Raw genomic sequence first — 17,290 nt, 5'->3', positions numbered from 1 at the left:
AATGTGAGTGTGAGTTTCACCGAACCTGCTTTCATTTTGTGTACTTCGCCTTCGACCCTTCCTTGGGATCATCCATGTCAATTGCAGTTCACCAAGATCCCTGTGTTCGTTGTCACAAAAGCTTGAATCTGATAAATCCAGCAAACTTTGATCGCTTTAGTAATTCACTCTTTTACGACTTTTCTAATTAGTTCACAGCACTGTTGTTTATGCATCGTTCATTTTCTTCGCAGTTCGAATAGAACATCCTTTTTAATGATTATTTTATGATTTTGACAACGAATATTCCATGGCAATGAGCTATTGTTTAGTTCAACACCGAGTCGTGTAATTGATTATGTCTTAGAGTTGACAAGGATGAATGAGAGTTTCGACAGTTATTATTTTCATTCAGTATAGCAAGCACGAATCTTCAGATCAAAAAGATCAAAAGATCAGATATATCTTAATACATTGATTAAACATTCATTTAGAGAGTCAAATCAACGGAAGATGAAATATTGCAAGTAGAACCCAATTTGTATAAACTACATTCTCAACCCATAAACCCAAACGCTCATTTTAACACTCATTCTGATGCTTTTTCGACAACAATGTGAATCAAGAAAATAGAGAATGACAGTTTGTATTCAAATCTTATTTTTATAATATGAAGGCATTCTCCATTCTTCCGTGGAAAACAACCAAAATTTAGAGCCGAGTAGAAATGCTTTTAAACGACATCAGATGTAATAGAATACTGGACGAATCCTTTATAGTAGAAGTAGCTTTGTAGACGACTACAAACGTCTACGGCCACACCTAGGCGAAACAAATATCTTTTATTCTATTCTGTCCCTTTATTCTAATTATTCAGTTTAATTTAGTTTAGTTTAGTTCTGCTTTGTTTCGTTTCAACCCGTCTTACATAGCAAATATTCTTCTTGTTTTAAAACGAATAGAACGTTGAAATGCATATAAATAATCCAATACTAAGAAAAACACATTCCAACAGTATGAGCTTACCTTACTTCACTCATACCAATGGTATGTCTTTTTCCCAATAAGAGATCTCTTCGTAACTTTGTACGAGTACATACGACTGAAGTGAGATATATCAGTCAGTTGCATAATATAAATCCGGAAGCCACATATTATGATTCAAAAGTTATATCAATGAGAGATTGAAAAAGTACTTTAAATCCATATCTATGGACATACAACAACAAAATAAATATTAGACTATTAGCACATTCGATAAATAGATTTGGGGCTTCTTTCACCTGAGCAAAGCAAAAACTGAAACGAAACTCACATTTCGGTGGTAGACGTAAAATATTACTATTATAATCTATCTTTGTTGAATAAAAATTCGCGAGTAAGTAATACAAACCAACTGAGATAAAATGAAACAAGTATTCATCTCATCTTCATATCACGACGGTCATTTTACTCCAAGAACGAATTTTTCTACCAAAAAAATAGAAAACGATGGGACGGGAATCAACGTGATATCGATGAAAACTAAAGCAGATCCAGTCCAGTCGACACCCAAATTATGAAACACTCGAATAGCAAAATAGGAAATTCTGCAAACAGAACTGCGCATCATTGTGTTAGCAGCCATCGTCGAGGCGGCGCGAAACAAATAAGCATCAATTAAATAGTTTAAACAATTCAAGAAAATCAGCAAAATTCCAGCTCCAGTAAGCAAACCAGACAAACTAGGTACGACCCAATGAAAATATGTATAATTTACCTGACCATGCCATCCAAAAAATACCCGCAGGGAAGATGAAGGCTTCAATAATTAAGTGAGGGATGGACGGACCTTCCGGATAGATAAATGGTCTTTTTCGGAAAAGATATAGGTGGATACGCTTCCAAAAGCAAGTATAAAATACCATATACAAACGAAAGGAAGAGTATGACCAAGAAGACAAGGAATTCCGTAATTAAAAGCTTCATGGGAACTGATAAATACATACCGTGAACATTTTTAGGGATTGATATCTGTCCTCCGTCTCGGCACCCACAAAATAGTTGTCGTCGGAAACTGTATGCTTGAGTGTTGTTTTCAACAATCGTTTTTACTTAGGTCTCCTCGCAATTGAAAGACTACTAAGAACAACAGAAAAGAATCCCAATGAACGAAATAAGGTACCCGCTTTATCCCAATCCAAATACTATTTTCTAATAATCCTACTAATGACGGAGATAGTAAAGGACCCTCAAATACTAGGGCAGCAAAGGACGTGATAGCAGTACCCCGATGTCGATTGGACCCTACACTCAATGACTTTCTCCCGCGCACCAGGTACCGCATACTGCATAAAGCATACCGCGAATTCACGGTATGCTTTATGCGGTATGCGGATTTGGGCTTATGTAATTTATTAGGAGAAATGTTTTATATACTTCCTTTGTATTCTAGTTTAAGCCAAGAAAAAAAAGAAAAGAAAAGAAAAACTTCTGGAATCTCCTGTTACAATGCCTTGTACCGACTTTTGTAGCAAAGTAAGCATTACCCACCTTACGACTGCCACTGCTATTCTCAGTATCGATAATGTCAACTTTATAACTGATCCAGTATTTTCGTCGGCTGGAACGAAAATGAAATATGAATCAAAAGTTCTAAAGGATGGATCAGTTGTTTTGCAAAATAGCTTTGGTCCTGCCTTGGGATTGGAAAGTTTACCACCTATTGATGCAGTACTTTTAAGTCACGAAGATCATGCAGATAATTTGGATGATCTTGGACGTCGTCTTTTAGATGGCCGTAAAGTCATTACCACTATGGATGGTGCAAAGAATCTCCAACCTCGACCAGGTGTTCGTGGCATTCGCCCATGGGAGACAATTCCACTTGAGGTGGGTGGGAAAACCTTTCAAATTACCGGGGTACCTACAAGACATGTTCCAGGAGAAGAGTGCACCGGTTTTATCTTGGAGTGCGACACATTCGGTACAAATTCTAAAGGACTTTCAAATGTGATTTACTTTTCTGGTGATACGGTTTACATTGACGAAATGAACGAAATTCGTAAAAAGTATCATGTATGTGTTGCGATTTTGAATCTTGGAAAGGCCATTATGCCTTCTCACGATGGACCGCTGCAGATTACTATGGATGGTAAACAAGCTGGGAGACTAGTGAAAAATCTGGATGTTGGGCTGATGGTACCTATTCATTTCGAAGGATGGGGTCATTTTACTCAATGTAAAGAAGAATTAAATCGAAATTTTGAGGAAGAAGGAATCAGCAATAGAGTCTGCTGGGTTACTCCAGGAAAGCCTACAACCTTGGTTTCTGGAAGTGATAATGGGCATTTTTGATGAAACAGGTGAAAAAAAAAAAACTCAAAACTCGAAAGGCATAGTAAATAAAGTAGATAAATAATTATTATTATTAGAAATAAACAATGAGTGAATCTTGAATGATAAATTTTGTCACTGTCACTGTCAAATCTCGTTTGTTATTTGAGAATAAGGGTATCATTGAAAGAGTATACATTTCTATTTGAAAAAAATTCAGGCTTAACTTGCTAAAGTGGATGATTCTATACTATTTTCTAACTAGTAATGGCTTCCAGGGACCTGATACGGAAACAAAGTATACGAACAATGTATTTAGCTAGATCAGTCAAATGTCCCACTCTGAAGATTCAATCTTTTCCACTAAATATATATGCAAGTATTTCAGTAATTAGTAAGTTCTTTAATAATCCAAATTTTAGAATTTGCAATTTTCAATCAAAGAATGAGACTTTACTTTTAGTAATATTATAATTGATTATACAATATGATTATCGTATCGAAATATTTACCAATATCATAGTATGACAAGGACGTAAATCGTAGCGAGAAATGTGACCAGTCCGTGACATAATGTCGCAGCTTCTATGAAACGAGACATGCGAAAAGCCACTACCAAGATTTTATGAAACTCGTATCTTTGGTTTTAAAGACAGTTGTTCCGTAAGGATTGTTTGCTTTTTGAAGCAAGAACCAATTCCTATTTTTGAAAAATCTGTGAAAACTGGAAGCGGTTTCTACGGACCTTTTCTTGGTGATTCTAGTCGATTTCTTTTTCAACTCTAAATATTGCCGTTCTTTTTTGGTTTTTGGCTTGTCATTGCAAAAATGAAGAATAAATACACTCCTGTTTCAGACTCTGACGAGTCTTTCAAAACACTCATTGATGAAAAGGCAGACATCCATTCTTCAGAGGGTACTCCCCCTCCGTATTCAGGTAAGATTTATTGAAATGGAAAGGTAATGGTGTTTGTTCATAATTCCTGTTTGTTATTGAAAGTTTTGACGGAGAATCCCTTTGTTTATTTATATGTTGGGCTTAACCTTGTCGATAATTGTAAACAACAGGGCAAATACCTCCTTCCTTTCACAGAGAACAAAAACGTCAGCTACTAACACATTCATTAGCTTCAAACAAATTTATCGATTTAGAAATGGCTGACGGACACGTTCAGAATTCTGCCCAAGAATCTGTTGATAACACTAGGTCGGACCCTTCAGCGAACAAAGAATGTTGGAAAACCTTTGCCGCAGGCATAATGACTATTATAACGATTTTATATAATCTTGTTTTTCTAGCCATAATTTTTGGTTACAAGGTTTCTCCATATTCAAGAGCTTTTTATGGGCTTGCTGGCGTTTCTATTGGATCTATTTTTATTTTCCTATTAAGTAAGTTAAGAATATTTGTTCTCGAATAACTGACCTATTTTTAGCGATTCTTGTAACGTATCCAGAATGGTACAGGCAAGCTGGGTTCAATATGTGTGTTTCAGCATTATATGTGTGTTTTCTCAATGTCCCCGGTTTCGCCATGTATTATACTGCAAAGAAGATAATACAATTTGAAAAGATAAATAATCTTTTTCTCTACGTTGTTTGCTTTGTTGATTTTGTCTTGTTTCTTTTTATTTCGAGTATGCCATACAACCTGCGAAATATTCTAACTGTTCTAGTGAATCCAATTGCCCGTGAACGACTTAGATTATTAGTCATTGATATAGGCAACGGCGCAAATGCCATAGGTAACGGCGCAATTGGCATAGGAAACGGTGCAAATGCCATAGGAAATGGCATAGGAAATGCTGTGAATCATGTTTTTGGTATGTACACTACGTGAATGCTTCCTATCATAGAGCAATTATTAACCAAGTTAAAAGGAAGAAATCAAGGAGATGAAGTACCTCAGAACGAAGAAATCGAACTTCAACCTCTTGCTGAGCAAAGTGGTGAAGTTTGAATTTTAACGAACCTGGTTTACGTTTTCATAATTTGCATTTTCTTTGGAAGTATTCATGTCAATATTGCAGTCCATCAACTTTGCATTCGCACCATCCCCCAAAGTAAGCATTATCTTAATAAGACGGCTTAAGTTGCTTTTCTCATTCACTCTTCCATGAATCTTTTTAATTCGTTAAGCAATATCGTTGTTTATGCTTTGTGAATAGAATCGAACACCCTTTTTAATGATTATTTAATTACTCTAACGAAAATTCTGCCGTGATTAACTATAGCTTCAACACAGTGTCGTGTAATTGTATGTCTTTTATAAATATAGTCAAGGCCGGAATATGGCAATGTCATCATCATACAGAAGAGTCTTTTACTACAAAATGTAAGAACGTCCTTACTGGATCACAACTGAACTTGTAGTAATTGTACCGACGGGAACAAATGTTTACGGCTATACCTAGGCAAAAACAGCACACCAGTTCCCGATCAATCACTGCAGCAAGTGAAAACCGTCTGAAGGCTCGTTAGTGCTACGATTGGAGACAACATGGGAATCCGGGATGCTGTGGGCTTCCGCAGATTCTTTCTTTATTTTTTGTTCTCCTTCATATCATTTCCAGAACATTAACTAGTCAAGTACAATAAAGAGAACTAACGCATAAAAACTAGCGTAGGATAGAGCCTTAAAAATAAAAATATAAAACCCAAAAGGGAAAAGGGAAAAGGAGAATCAAGAGGTAAAGAGCGCAAGACTGTTCTACGAATATGATAGAAATAAAGTAATCAAGAAAAATATTGTTCATTATAGTACTACTAATCTTTGAGGATTATTTATAGATTGTATAGCTCATCAACTAATACGTAGTGTTCCAATTCATTACAGCTTAGAAATTAATTAAGGACTAAGGACTAAGAATGGAATAGACAGACAAAGAAAAATTCGTCATTTAATAAACATAACATAAAATAAAATAAAAAAAAAAAAACCTTCCATTCATAGAAAGCAAAATTCAAATTATACTTGTCAAATACCGAAGTGTACTATACTATAATGCGGCGCCGTGTCTTATTTATTGCACAAGGTTGTATATGGTTTTCAGTAGTCATTTCTTGATCCCTCTCCGTATACTGATTTCAAGTACCAAAGAGTTTTTGTCTTTTTATAAATAGAAATTTAGAAATTGATTTGATAAAAATTTTGGACAAGATGTCGTCTTTCTTGAAATTATTGTTTTCAAAGCAAGAAGCTACCAAGGAAGAGCCTGCTCGCGCAGGTGAAGAAAAGCAAATCAAAAGGAAAAGCAAGAAAAAACAAAAAAATGATCCTGGATGTACTCAAGAAAAATGGGACGCATTAGTGGAGAGCGGTGAAAATTTGTCCGTAAGTGATTGATCTAGGCATTAGGCTGTTTTAAAGAATGAACATTAACATAGGAGAAAGGGAGTAATTGAACCCTTTAAGGTCACGATGGAGGAATTGAAGAAGCACAATACAAAAGACGACTGCTGGATTGCTGTTCGAGGAAAAGTCTACAATGTTACTGCTTATGCTCCGTATCACCCAGATGGTGCAAAAAAGATTTTTAAACACTCTGGCATTGATGCTACAAAGCAGTATAGTGAGTTCAATTTGTGTGTTTGGTCGTAACGTACTTACCATTTTTTATAGTGAAGGCCCATGCTGATGTGAATGAAGAAGAAATGCTTAGAACCTGTTACGTTGGTCCTCTGGTTGATCATTAATCTTGATGCATTTCAAGGATTACCTGAGTGTATTGCATGTTGACACGATATGTATATTTTTGGGAAGCGAACCTGAAAATAAACATATTAGATCAATTGCAAATGGCGTATTCAAAAAAGTGTTATTGTAAATTCAGTGAAACCTACACTGAACAACAAGAGGAGCTACTTAGCGTTGTTTATATAAAATAGACATTTTTTCGATTCGCTTGAAAAAGAAATTCGTTTGATTCAATCGCTACATAAAGAAGTTGTAAGGAACACATGTAACAAATGGTTATTTAACGGATTGTTTTGTAGATTGTACATAAATTGATATTATCAAAATCAATGTTTATGACATTCATGTATTCAAACACTTTTACGAAAAAAGTGCTGCTTGGGTATTACTTATATTATTGTAGATTAACTCTCAATATTAGATTTACTTTCTGTTCTCGAGTGAAAGATAACTGAGAACACTGTTGCAACACAAATCGACCTAACAAAGTTTGATTTGGATATTATGGTCATCAAGTTAGTTAGACTATTTATTTAGTCACAAAATTTTAGAGAAGCATTACATGTCGGAAGGATGCTTATGATTATACAGTGGAACATAAAATCTTCAAGATTCATGCGAAAATGTAATCCCTCAGTACCGTATCAAGAGTATCTTTTCTAAAATGGTTTTTACTACTTTTTTTTAGGTTTATCATAAAGTTTCACGTAAATATTTTAAAGTCGAATAAAATATTGATTAGCAACTTCATCGAAAATCGTTAAATACCTATTATTCCTGTTCCTGTAATCTAATGAACGCTCGCTTTTAAAAACAAATTCAAATCAAAGGAGCGGGGCGTCTTTCCTTTTCGGTTTCATGGTCAAACTGCAGCTCATCACCAAAATTTGGAAATGTGTTATACCCATAGTTGTATGGAGCATAAAATAAAGAACGGACATAAGGAGACAACTCCAAGCCTTCCTTTAATCTCTTAACTAAATCGGGATTTGACGTGAAATACCTGGAAAATGCGACCATAGTGCGGTTGTCACCATCTACATCAGCTTTCAAAGACTTAAATTCCGGTTTATCATAGGTATAATTGCCACCTTGCAAAACATTTCCTTTCCATAACTTTTTTATAAAGTCATTGGAACCAGCTATATCAGCCAAGTTCACATCAACGTTATTATTTACCCTAGGTTCGACCACAGAAAGGTAAGCGAGCTGTTTACCCTTGTTTGCACGCTTTTGAAGCTCGTTAACTACATAACTAAATGTAGTAATTGGATGCACTGTATCTTTTTCCGCTTTCATTCCTTGGAATTTAGCCCATGGAGACAACCGGATTGCAACTTTTTCGGCGCCAATGGTATCACTTAAAAGGTCGACAATTTCCAGCAAGAGTCTTGCACGGTTCTCTATAGAACCACCATAGTTATCTGTTCTTTGATTAGCCGCGGGCTGTAGGAATTGATCAAGTAGGTATCCATGAGCACTGTGAAGTTCCACACAATCAAATCCGGCGTTCATGGCATTGATGGCTGCGTTCTTGTAATCGTCATAAATAATACTCTGAATTTCTTCCTCGGTCAATGCTCTAATGGGATTGCCAGCGGCTTCTGCTGCCTTCTTGGAATCTTCGCTTTCATACAAAGCAGAAGGGGATACCAAGTCCAAACCATGCTTTTTCAGTAGTTCTGGGGATCCAACTCTTCCTGCAAACCACAATTGGCAAGCCATGTAACTTCCTTTTGCATGTACTGCGTCTGTGATCTTTTTCCATGCTTGGACCTGTCTGTCGTTCCAAATGCCAGGAATATTGGGGTATAAGCCAGCACGAAGAGAGACCAAGGTGGCTTCTGAAATGAGCAAAGTACCAGGAGTCTGTGCTCGGTCTGAATAGTGTTGTAGCATCAAATCGCTTGGAGTATGATCATCTGTAGCACGGAGTCTTGTTGTGGGAGCAAAAGCGATTCTATGATTCAGTGTCATGTTACCAACCTGAATCTGGTTGAACAGATTTGTCTGATCCAAGTCAAAAGCCATCTTACAAGGAAAGGTCAAATCGGTGAGGTGTGCAAGTAGTACGAAAACAAGAAACAGTTAATTACCATTAGCAAAAAAAAAAAAAAAAAAGAAAAAAACAGAATGAAATAAAAAAGATCTACATGAAATGAGATATGTATAAACAAAGATTCACTAGCGGTAAACAAGATGGTGACAATGTGGTTTCATCTAATCCTATTCTGGTGCTCATATATAGCTGTCTACCGTATTTTGGATGAAAACAAGTTGCAATAAGGACGATCACGTCTCTATATATGCATATAGTACGTATGATTTGCGAGTAAAGAGATATACCTGTCAAACTTTTGGCTATATTCATTAGAGGAATTATTTTTCATAGCATAGGTTCGAACAACAGGAAGGAAAAATTTACTCGGTTGCCCATTAATTACTTTTATTACAGCACTGACGGAGATTTTTCCATTGTTCCAAAAAGTTTCCAAAAACGACGACTCCTTTTCTGAGTCTAATGGCAAAATTGAGTCCTTCCACTGACACAAACATCTACTCCATATACATTGCCAATGACAACGTCACGGTTAATACAGCTGAATGTCGGGTTTGGGCAGGTTTGCAAACAAGTGTTAACTCGTGGGGCCAATTCAGTTGCTTGTGCAGGAGCTTTCATACTCCAAGAGACACAGCAACCGGAGTAGCAAGCAGCACGAGGCCCTCCTGAAATAGTCCAAGTACTTCTTGATAAATAACCGTACAATAAAGAGCAGGATTCTCTTGATGCAGTATGTTTAGTGTTGCAGGTATAAGTACCATCGTAACGCTTCCCCAGTTTGTTGTTGGAGGAAGCATCCGATTCTGGAGAGACCAAACTTTCGAAGAAGTCTTGCAGTTTTTTATTCGAGCTAGACTGGCTAAGCTTTGTAAAGATTGTCGCATCGTTCTCGCAAAAACCAAGCAAATCTTTAGCGAAACTAGATTCATCATTCAACTGCATATACCCATTATAACCGCCGGCAGATGCAAAATGAGCTAGGTATATAAGATCTCCAACGAAACCCTTGTCATTAGCTTTAGATGCTAAATTCAATAGAGCCTCCACTTTTCCATAATTGTCTCCAGACATAAAATCCATGGTATAGTTGAACTGGCTCAAGTCATCCTTGTACAAGCTCTCGTAAACACCCGTATGGCTTATAATACCTTCGTCTCCATAAGTTTCGTCTGCAAGACCGTTCACAAGCGTATTCAAAGAACCTTCATAGTCGGTCTCATTGAGTTGGACTGCACAAACAAAGGTACACACCAGACTTACAAGCGCAAACAGAAACAACATGCTAACTTGTAGTACTTGAGTATTAAATATTAAGTTGTTAGTAACTGAGTACACAGTAAATACCAAGTCATTTGCAGCATATTTATACCAAAACTCGACCCTTATGAAACTTTTTTTTTCCATCTCTGCTATCCTTTGTGACTTGCACAATCATATGACCTCATTTTGGTATTTTCCTTAGGATCCCCTTTCATTCTCAAGTAAGATGGGAGCTAGATGATGCCCCGCAAGCGGGGCATGCCGCCCGGAAGTACGGTCTTGTCCATTACCATCGATCTGGATGATTTTCTCCGTTAGTGATATTATAGAAACGAGGTTGTTATATGTGATATGTTACTTTGTTTGATTCAAGAAAACCATGGTGTTTGTTTTATATGCAGGTTTATGTTGAGAGGAATGGAGAAACGAAAGGATTGAGTAGTCGTTAGTCGTTTGAAAAGAAATATTTTTGAAGAAAAATGTGGAACCAATGGATCATGATGCGTGGTCGTTGTATAGTGGTAAGACGAGAGAGAGAAGAGTGTGGACGATGGATATTTATGAGACCTGTGAAAGTGAATTACATGGAATGAAATGCCATTCCATTGATCTTTTCTTTATTAACAATACAGAAACGACATAAAGAATGTTGTAGTGGTGCTCTAATCATTCTTTCTGGTTGGATACATATCTACCACTATGAATGAATCACTTGGGTCTTGTCTTGTATTTGATTCAGTCATGGAATAAATACGTGAATCCATAAATCTCGGTCGGTAAATCAATAATTGAAGGTTACAACGAGGACATGAATCTTTTTTTAATTTTTATTTTCAAGTTTCCGTCGTTTGTATGCTGTTGTTAGTTTTCAACAAAAACGACAAGATGGGGAAGAGAGAAGAAACGCTTGAAAATGAAAAAATAAAAATGTGAATATCAACAAACTACTCAAGACAAACGAACCGAACTGACTGCCATTATTTAAAAATAATCGTTCCTATTAAGCAAAGTTGCTTATGTAAATTTGTTTTCCTTGGTTTCTTGATTGTTTGCTTTTAATTTTCAATTACACTTGGTGTCTGAACATTTATCGCATATTTTCTTTTTCTTGTAAACCATATTTGATTCATAGCAAATGAAGATTGGCAACCAAAAATAAATGATTGATCAGTTAGGTACGAATCGTACAATACAAATCAAGAATCGCACACGTTTTTGTTTTCTCTCACCATGAAAAGTTGACAAATCTGGTAATCCGTAATACACTATCCTACGATATTCGTAAACTAAGAATGTGCTGAAATCAGTTTCTTTTCTTCCCATCATATAAAACCATACTAATGAAAATGTATCCATAGTTACATATGCGAAAACAGTATTAGTTTTTCCTCAAACTGGGGGAGGATTCTGCTACAACGCTGGCGCAAAAAATTCCCCATAGTAAAACACATTTGAAAGGAGAAATACCCTTCAACAGCAAAGATTTCCGTACCGAATCCTACAATACACCATATACACCTAATGTTAGACATGCGTCTACAATAATTAAACAGAAACAAATTGGACTACATCAATGTATTTTTTAAACAACAAAAATAATCAAGTCTCATGAGAGTGTCGTTCTATGAAGCGTGCAAAGACCATGCTGCCAGTAAGTATTTATCACATGCACTACCTCTAATTTCCTTGCAATCGAATATCTCGAATCAAGATTTCTCTCAAGTCAATATACCATTTCGATGTACTATACCCTGAAGGCTTTCATACGAAACGGAAAAAATCGCGAATGAAAGCAAATTAATCAAAACAATTTGCATTCCACAAGCCTTTAAAATCAACTACCGCCGTACCCCTCCGAATGATTGTTAGTGATCCAGGTTCAGATGATCAATGTCAAAAATAGTTTTTCATGCAAGCGGCCATAGAAATTCTCATCCACTACAAAGTGGGATTTCATTTATTTCTCTAAAAAATTCTTTCTATATGTACATCTCTAATATCTGCGGTGTCATTCTTGTTTTGTATTGTACGAAAACATTCGGCCACTTTTTTTGGCAATATGATGCGGCTCTAAATATACTTCAATAAAACTCAAGTCTTCTCTGACTCCTATTTGTGTATGATCTCGTCCTTCTCGTAGGCTTTTGACGTCTCCTATAAAACAATCTCACCTTTAAACCAGGTCTTCTCTGAAGTTCATGAATTAATCATTAGGTGTGCCTCCATACATCTGAAACACACTTCAAGTTTCAGAAATATTGTGGAATGTGTTAACTGTTTTATTTGGAAGAAAATGCCCTATAAAAGTCAGCCAGTTTACTTTTGAAGTGAATCAAGTTGATTTTGAAGAATCATCTCTGTTTCATTTATTCTTGAGGTTCTTTCAAGCGACATAAGAATTACGAGATTGTATATGAACTGTGAACGGATTTTCAGTTTAAATTGTGAATCTTAAAAGGGCTGAAACGCTTCTAGGAGAACATGAAAAGTAAAGAAAAACAAAGATTTAACCATAAACAGCTTTCTCTTAGATTTTTAATGAATTGTAATATTCGTTTACAAGCTAATTCCACTATTGAAGTCGAGATTCAGTGTGTCGTCGAAACAACAGTGAGAGCAGGAATAACCTTTGACGTCGTCAAGTATAGCCTCTATCCTCTTTTGATTTTCAGAAAAAGTGGATTTTTATTAGGTCTTGTATATTACGAATGGTAAAAGAACAAGTTAATCCATTTCTAGAATGATTTCAATGAGACGATTAGAATCAAATGAACTGACTCCTAATAATACGATAGAACGGGAGTATGAATGAAAAAGAAAACAAAAAAGAACGAAGGAAAAAAGCCTACCGCACCCCGAATTCTCATGTTGTCTCCAACCATAGAACGAAACTAACGAGGCCGTCAAACGTTTTCACATGCTGCAGTGATCGGACGGGAACTGGTCTGGTGTTTTCGCCTAGGTGTGGCCGTAGACGTTTGTAGTCGTCTATAAAGCTACTTTTATTATTATAAGGACTCGTCCAGTATTTTCTTATGTTTGATGCCTTTCTACTCGGCTCTAAATTTTGGTTGTTTTCCACGGCGGAATGGAGAATGCTTTCATATTATAAGAATATTATAAAAATAAGATTTGAATACAAACTGTCATTCTCTATTTTCTTGATTCACATTGTTGTCGTAAAAGCATGAGCGTTTGGGTTTACGGGTTGAAAATGTGGTTTATACAAATTGGGTTCTACTTGAAATATTTCATGGTGCGTTGATTTGACTCTCTAAATGAATGTTTAATCAATGTATTAAGATCTATCTGATCTTTTGATCTTTTTATCTGAAGATTTGTGTTTTCTATACTGAATGAAAATAATAACTGTCGAAACTCTCATTCATCCTTGTCAACTCTAAGACATAATCAATTACACGACTCGGTGTTGAACTAAACAATAGCTCATTGCCATGGAATATTCGTTGTCAAAATCATAAAATAATCATTAAAAAGGATGTTCTATTCGAACTGCGAAGAAAATGAACGATGCATAAACAACAGTGCTGTGAACTAATTAGAAAAGTCGTAAAAGAGTGAATTACTAAAGCAATCAAAGTCTTCTGGATTCATCAGATTCAAGCTTTTGTGACAGCAAACACAGGGATCTTGGTGAACTGCAATTGACATCGATGATCCCAAGGAAGGGGCGAAGGCGAAGTACAAAAAATGAAAGCAGGTTCGGTGAAACTCACACTCACATTCAAACTTCAGAGCTTTGATCAGCAAGAGGTTGAAGTTCGGTTTCTTCGTTACGAGGTGGACGATTCCTGCTAATCCTGTTGTTCTGCAAAATTAATGAAAAATTCTAGATTAACAAAACTAAATTTCGCTTACTGTAGGTACGATAATTGTCATATTTCCAAATCCAATTGGGTTTCCTAAAGAAGTTAGAAAGGTTCATAGAAAATTGCAACTTACGAATGAGAAGAACAAACAAGCATATGTTCAATACGGCCAAAACAACCAACACCATGGCTGAATGTATATATTCGAAGCCTCCTGCTAATTTCAAAACATAACCCCCGACTCCATTCAAACTTATCAGGGTAATTAGCGCTTTACATATAGCCGGCGCTCCTCCACCTTCCTTAATGTAATTTTTTGTTGCTCTTCCAGATTTCTTAATGCACTTCTTTGTTGCTCTTCCAGATTTCTTAATGCACTTCTTTGTTGCTCTTCCAGCTTCCCGATACCATTCTGGATACGTTACAAGAATCGCTAAAAATAGGTCAGTTATTTGAGAACAAGATATTCTTAACTCACTTAATAGGAAAATAAAAATAGTGCCAATAGAAACGGCAGCAAGCCAATAAAAAGCTATTGAATACGGAGAAACCTTGTAACCAAAAATTATGGCTAGAAAAACAAGATTATATAAAATCGTTATAATAGTCATTATGCCTGCGGCAAAGGTTTTCCAACATTCTTTGTTCGCTGAAGGGTCCGACCTAGTGTTATCAACAGATTCTTGGGCAGAATGCTGAGCGGATCCGTCAGCCATTTCTAAATCGATAAATTTGTTTGAAGCTAATGAATGTATTAGTAGCTGACGTTTTTGTTCTTTGTGAAAGGAAGGAGGTATTTGCCCTGTTGTTGACAATCGTCGACAAGTTTAAAATAGGATTCCTCAGTAAGAACTCTCAATAACAAACACCATTACCTTTCCATTTCAATAAATCTTACCTGAATACGGAGGAGGCGTACCCTCTGAAGAACGAGTGTCTGACTTTTCATCATTGAGCGTTTTTAAGGACTCTTCAGAGTCTGAAACAGAGGTATATTTATTCTTCATTTTTGCAATGACAAGCTAAAAACCAAAAAAGAACGGCAATATTTAGAGTTGAAAAAGAAATCGACTAGAACCACCAAGAAAAGTCCGTAGAACCTGGTTCCAATTGGTGCAGAGTCTTCAAAAATAGGAATTGGTTCTTGCTTCAAAAAGCAAACAATTCTTACGGAACACTTTCTTTAAAACCAAAGATAAAAGAGTTTCATAAAATCTTGGTAGTGGCTTTTCGCATGTCTCGTTTCATAAAAGCTGCGACATTATGTCACCGACTGGTCACATCCTCGTTGCGATTTCTCGTAATAGTATAATCCAAAAGAGTCAACGTTTATTACAAAAAGTAAACAAAGGAACAAATGAGCATTTGGCAAAACAACCGTGCTGTTTGCTTTGAATGATGTGAACAAATAAATGAAAATACATATTTTTAGACGATTTTATGACTGTAGAAAAATGGGTTCTGAGAAAGCTACAACACTCTCCATTTTCGTAGTTTTATTTTCAAATCCGTAAACACATGGAAAGTTTGTAGATGCGACGTCGAACTATGGTAAACAAAATTTGTACGGAGAAATGCATCTTCTTTTTATCTTTATTAAATTTATGGTAGTTAAACACTAGAAACCAACAAAGGCGATTTCTAACACTTCATTCATTCATAATATATACACATATAATAGCGTACGCTTACTAGCTATCGATAAGTCTCTTTAACGAACTGCATCACCCAGTTGTCAAATGGGTTGGATGACAGCTTCACCTCTGCAAAGCTCTAGTCTTTGCCATTGCGGGCTTATTTTCTGGGCTTCAAGCACTCTTTTTGTCATTCCTACTTTAATGTATAAAGCAAATTGATATGGAATCTTTTTAATTTCGAAATTGTACGCTTTTTGGTCCTTTTACTTTGTAATCCATAATTTTCGCAGTAACTTAGTGATCAAGCAAAGGTGGTTAAGAAACTCTTTGAGTCACAGTTATTTTCAACAAAAATGAATGAAAAAGAAAAGAAAGGACATCAAAAATCTGTCGAACCAGTAAAAGTTGCTTGTTTGAGCTCTTCTACAAATTCTGACAGCGATTTACCTAAATACAGCGAAATCCCATATTCTCATGTTGACAATATGGAGAAGGGTAGTTTACGTTTACAGTCCGATCCAGATCCAGATCCAGATCCAGTTCCAGTTCCACCATACTCAAGAAGACGACATCAAGAAGCTTCTATTGGCATGGCGCAAGGAAACGGTTCCTTAAATTCTTTAGGGGATTTTCTCAAGCCAATACTATGGTTAATTTTCTGGCCGGCAAAAATCGCAAGAATCCCGGAAGCACAGCGGAGACAAGAGAATGAAGCTCTTCGGCTTGGTTGGTGCCTTAATGGTTCAATTATATTGAACTTTATCTTTTCTTACAAATACCTTGTCCCCTTTATAAAGGAATCAATGAAAGAATCTGTATGGTTATGGTTTCAAATTACAGTAGCAGTTGTTCTTGTCATCGCGACTTACAGTAGCAGTTGTTCTTGTCATCGCGACTTTCTACATGTTCTTATTTTTTTGTTCATGTTACTAATGGGATGCTTTTAGTGTTGGTGGATTTTATCGTTACACTGATTCCTCTAGTCCTTTCTGGAACCACTATGCTTGTTTCTGGAATATCTTCATTTCTTTCTTCGCTTTTTCTGGAATATCTTTATTTCTTTCCTCGCTTTTTTCTGGAATATCTTCATTTCTTTTTTCGCTTTATTCTGGGATTAATAGTGCTGTTACGAGTGCTCTAGGTTTCAGGATGCCGTCAGAAAGAAACGACTTGACGGATGATAATTGTATCCCATGAAACAGCATGTCGACAGAGACTGAAAATCAGTTTAATGATTGTAATGATAATAGTTTGGAGCAACCGTCCACTGAACATTCTGAACAATCTCCAGGGTTACGCCGGGAACCTGGTCAGTCTAGGGATGTGGAAAACAGTGGGAGTTGATTGATATGTAAAGTAAAGCATTATTTATTATATTGCCCAATCGTTTTGGTTATTCCCTTCATGCTTATGTTTGTGTTTATGTTTCGATTATTTCGTCCCTGCATATTTATTTTAAGAATGCACTTTGCATGACGAATTCTCCTGAATGGCGTCCGTTTTCTTGACT

At 36.2% G+C, this 17,290-nt stretch overlaps 7 protein-coding genes across 7 annotated transcripts; 4 read left to right on the top strand and 3 right to left on the bottom strand.

Moving 5' to 3' along the window:
• Nucleotides 1–2,469: 2,469 nt before the first annotated feature.
• Nucleotides 2,470–3,315, top strand: SOCG_06528 (uncharacterized protein; the record flags this gene model as incomplete). The annotated part of the gene is made up of 1 exon (XM_013165399.1): nucleotides 2,470–3,315. The coding sequence occupies one exon, from the start codon at nucleotides 2,470–2,472 to the stop codon at nucleotides 3,313–3,315; it is 846 nt and encodes a 281-aa protein (XP_013020853.1).
• Nucleotides 3,316–4,122: 807 nt separating this feature from the next.
• SOCG_06527 (uncharacterized protein) lies at nucleotides 4,123–5,254 on the top strand (the record flags this gene model as incomplete). Its single annotated transcript, XM_013165398.1, has 5 exons — nucleotides 4,123–4,231; nucleotides 4,423–4,686; nucleotides 4,731–4,931; nucleotides 4,971–5,117; nucleotides 5,175–5,254. The coding sequence occupies 5 exons, from the start codon at nucleotides 4,123–4,125 to the stop codon at nucleotides 5,252–5,254; spliced, it is 801 nt and encodes a 266-aa protein (XP_013020852.1).
• A 1,200-nt stretch (nucleotides 5,255–6,454) lies between these two features.
• On the top strand, nucleotides 6,455–6,990 carry SOCG_01923 (NADPH-hemoprotein reductase; the record flags this gene model as incomplete). Its single annotated transcript, XM_013164875.1, has 3 exons — nucleotides 6,455–6,628; nucleotides 6,710–6,866; nucleotides 6,917–6,990. The coding sequence occupies 3 exons, from the start codon at nucleotides 6,455–6,457 to the stop codon at nucleotides 6,988–6,990; spliced, it is 405 nt and encodes a 134-aa protein (XP_013020329.1).
• An 820-nt stretch (nucleotides 6,991–7,810) lies between these two features.
• Nucleotides 7,811–9,022, bottom strand: SOCG_01922 (NADPH dehydrogenase; the record flags this gene model as incomplete). Its single annotated transcript, XM_013164874.1, has 1 exon — nucleotides 7,811–9,022. The coding sequence occupies one exon, from the start codon at nucleotides 9,020–9,022 to the stop codon at nucleotides 7,811–7,813; it is 1,212 nt and encodes a 403-aa protein (XP_013020328.1).
• Nucleotides 9,023–9,263: 241 nt separating this feature from the next.
• On the bottom strand, nucleotides 9,264–10,371 carry SOCG_01921 (uncharacterized protein). Its single transcript, XM_013164873.1, has one exon. The coding sequence runs from the start codon at nucleotides 10,332–10,334 to the stop codon at nucleotides 9,510–9,512; it is 825 nt and encodes a 274-aa protein (XP_013020327.1). The 5' UTR covers nucleotides 10,335–10,371; the 3' UTR covers nucleotides 9,264–9,509.
• Nucleotides 10,372–13,592: 3,221 nt separating this feature from the next.
• Nucleotides 13,593–15,401, bottom strand: SOCG_01920 (uncharacterized protein). The gene is made up of 5 exons (XM_013164872.1): nucleotides 15,042–15,401; nucleotides 14,622–14,885; nucleotides 14,277–14,576; nucleotides 14,193–14,236; nucleotides 13,593–14,142 (listed from the first exon to the last, which is right to left on the bottom strand). Exons 1-5 carry the CDS (start codon nucleotides 15,148–15,150, stop codon nucleotides 14,059–14,061), a joined length of 801 nt encoding a protein of 266 aa, XP_013020326.1. The 5' UTR covers nucleotides 15,151–15,401; the 3' UTR covers nucleotides 13,593–14,058.
• A 732-nt stretch (nucleotides 15,402–16,133) lies between these two features.
• On the top strand, nucleotides 16,134–17,124 carry SOCG_01919 (uncharacterized protein; the record flags this gene model as incomplete). Its single annotated transcript, XM_013164871.1, has 3 exons — nucleotides 16,134–16,665; nucleotides 16,728–16,912; nucleotides 16,996–17,124. 3 exons carry the CDS (start codon nucleotides 16,134–16,136, stop codon nucleotides 17,122–17,124), a joined length of 846 nt encoding a protein of 281 aa, XP_013020325.1.
• Nucleotides 17,125–17,290: the final 166 nt, after the last annotated feature.

Source organism: Schizosaccharomyces octosporus (assembly GCF_000150505.1).
Source record: "Schizosaccharomyces octosporus yFS286 unplaced genomic scaffold supercont6.3, whole genome shotgun sequence".
Lineage (NCBI taxonomy): Eukaryota > Fungi > Ascomycota > Schizosaccharomycetes > Schizosaccharomycetales > Schizosaccharomycetaceae > Schizosaccharomyces > Schizosaccharomyces octosporus.
Note: the sequence above shows the minus strand (reverse complement) of the source record. Positions and strands in the feature narration are given on the sequence as shown.

Coding starts and splice junctions, on each gene's coding strand:
- SOCG_01921 (XM_013164873.1), bottom strand. CDS start 10,334: ATGTTGTTTCTGTTTGCGCTTGTAAGTCTGGTGTGTACCTTTGTTTGT.
- SOCG_01920 (XM_013164872.1), bottom strand. CDS start 15,150: ATGAAGAATAAATATACCTCTGTTTCAGACTCTGAAGAGTCCTTAAAA. Junction 14,577..14,621: donor TATTTTTATTTTCCTATTAA/GTGAGTTAAGAA, acceptor ACCTATTTTTAG/CGATTCTTGTAACGTATCCA. Junction 14,143..14,192: donor TGACAATTATCGTACCTACA/GTAAGCGAAATT, acceptor TTAATTTTGCAG/AACAACAGGATTAGCAGGAA.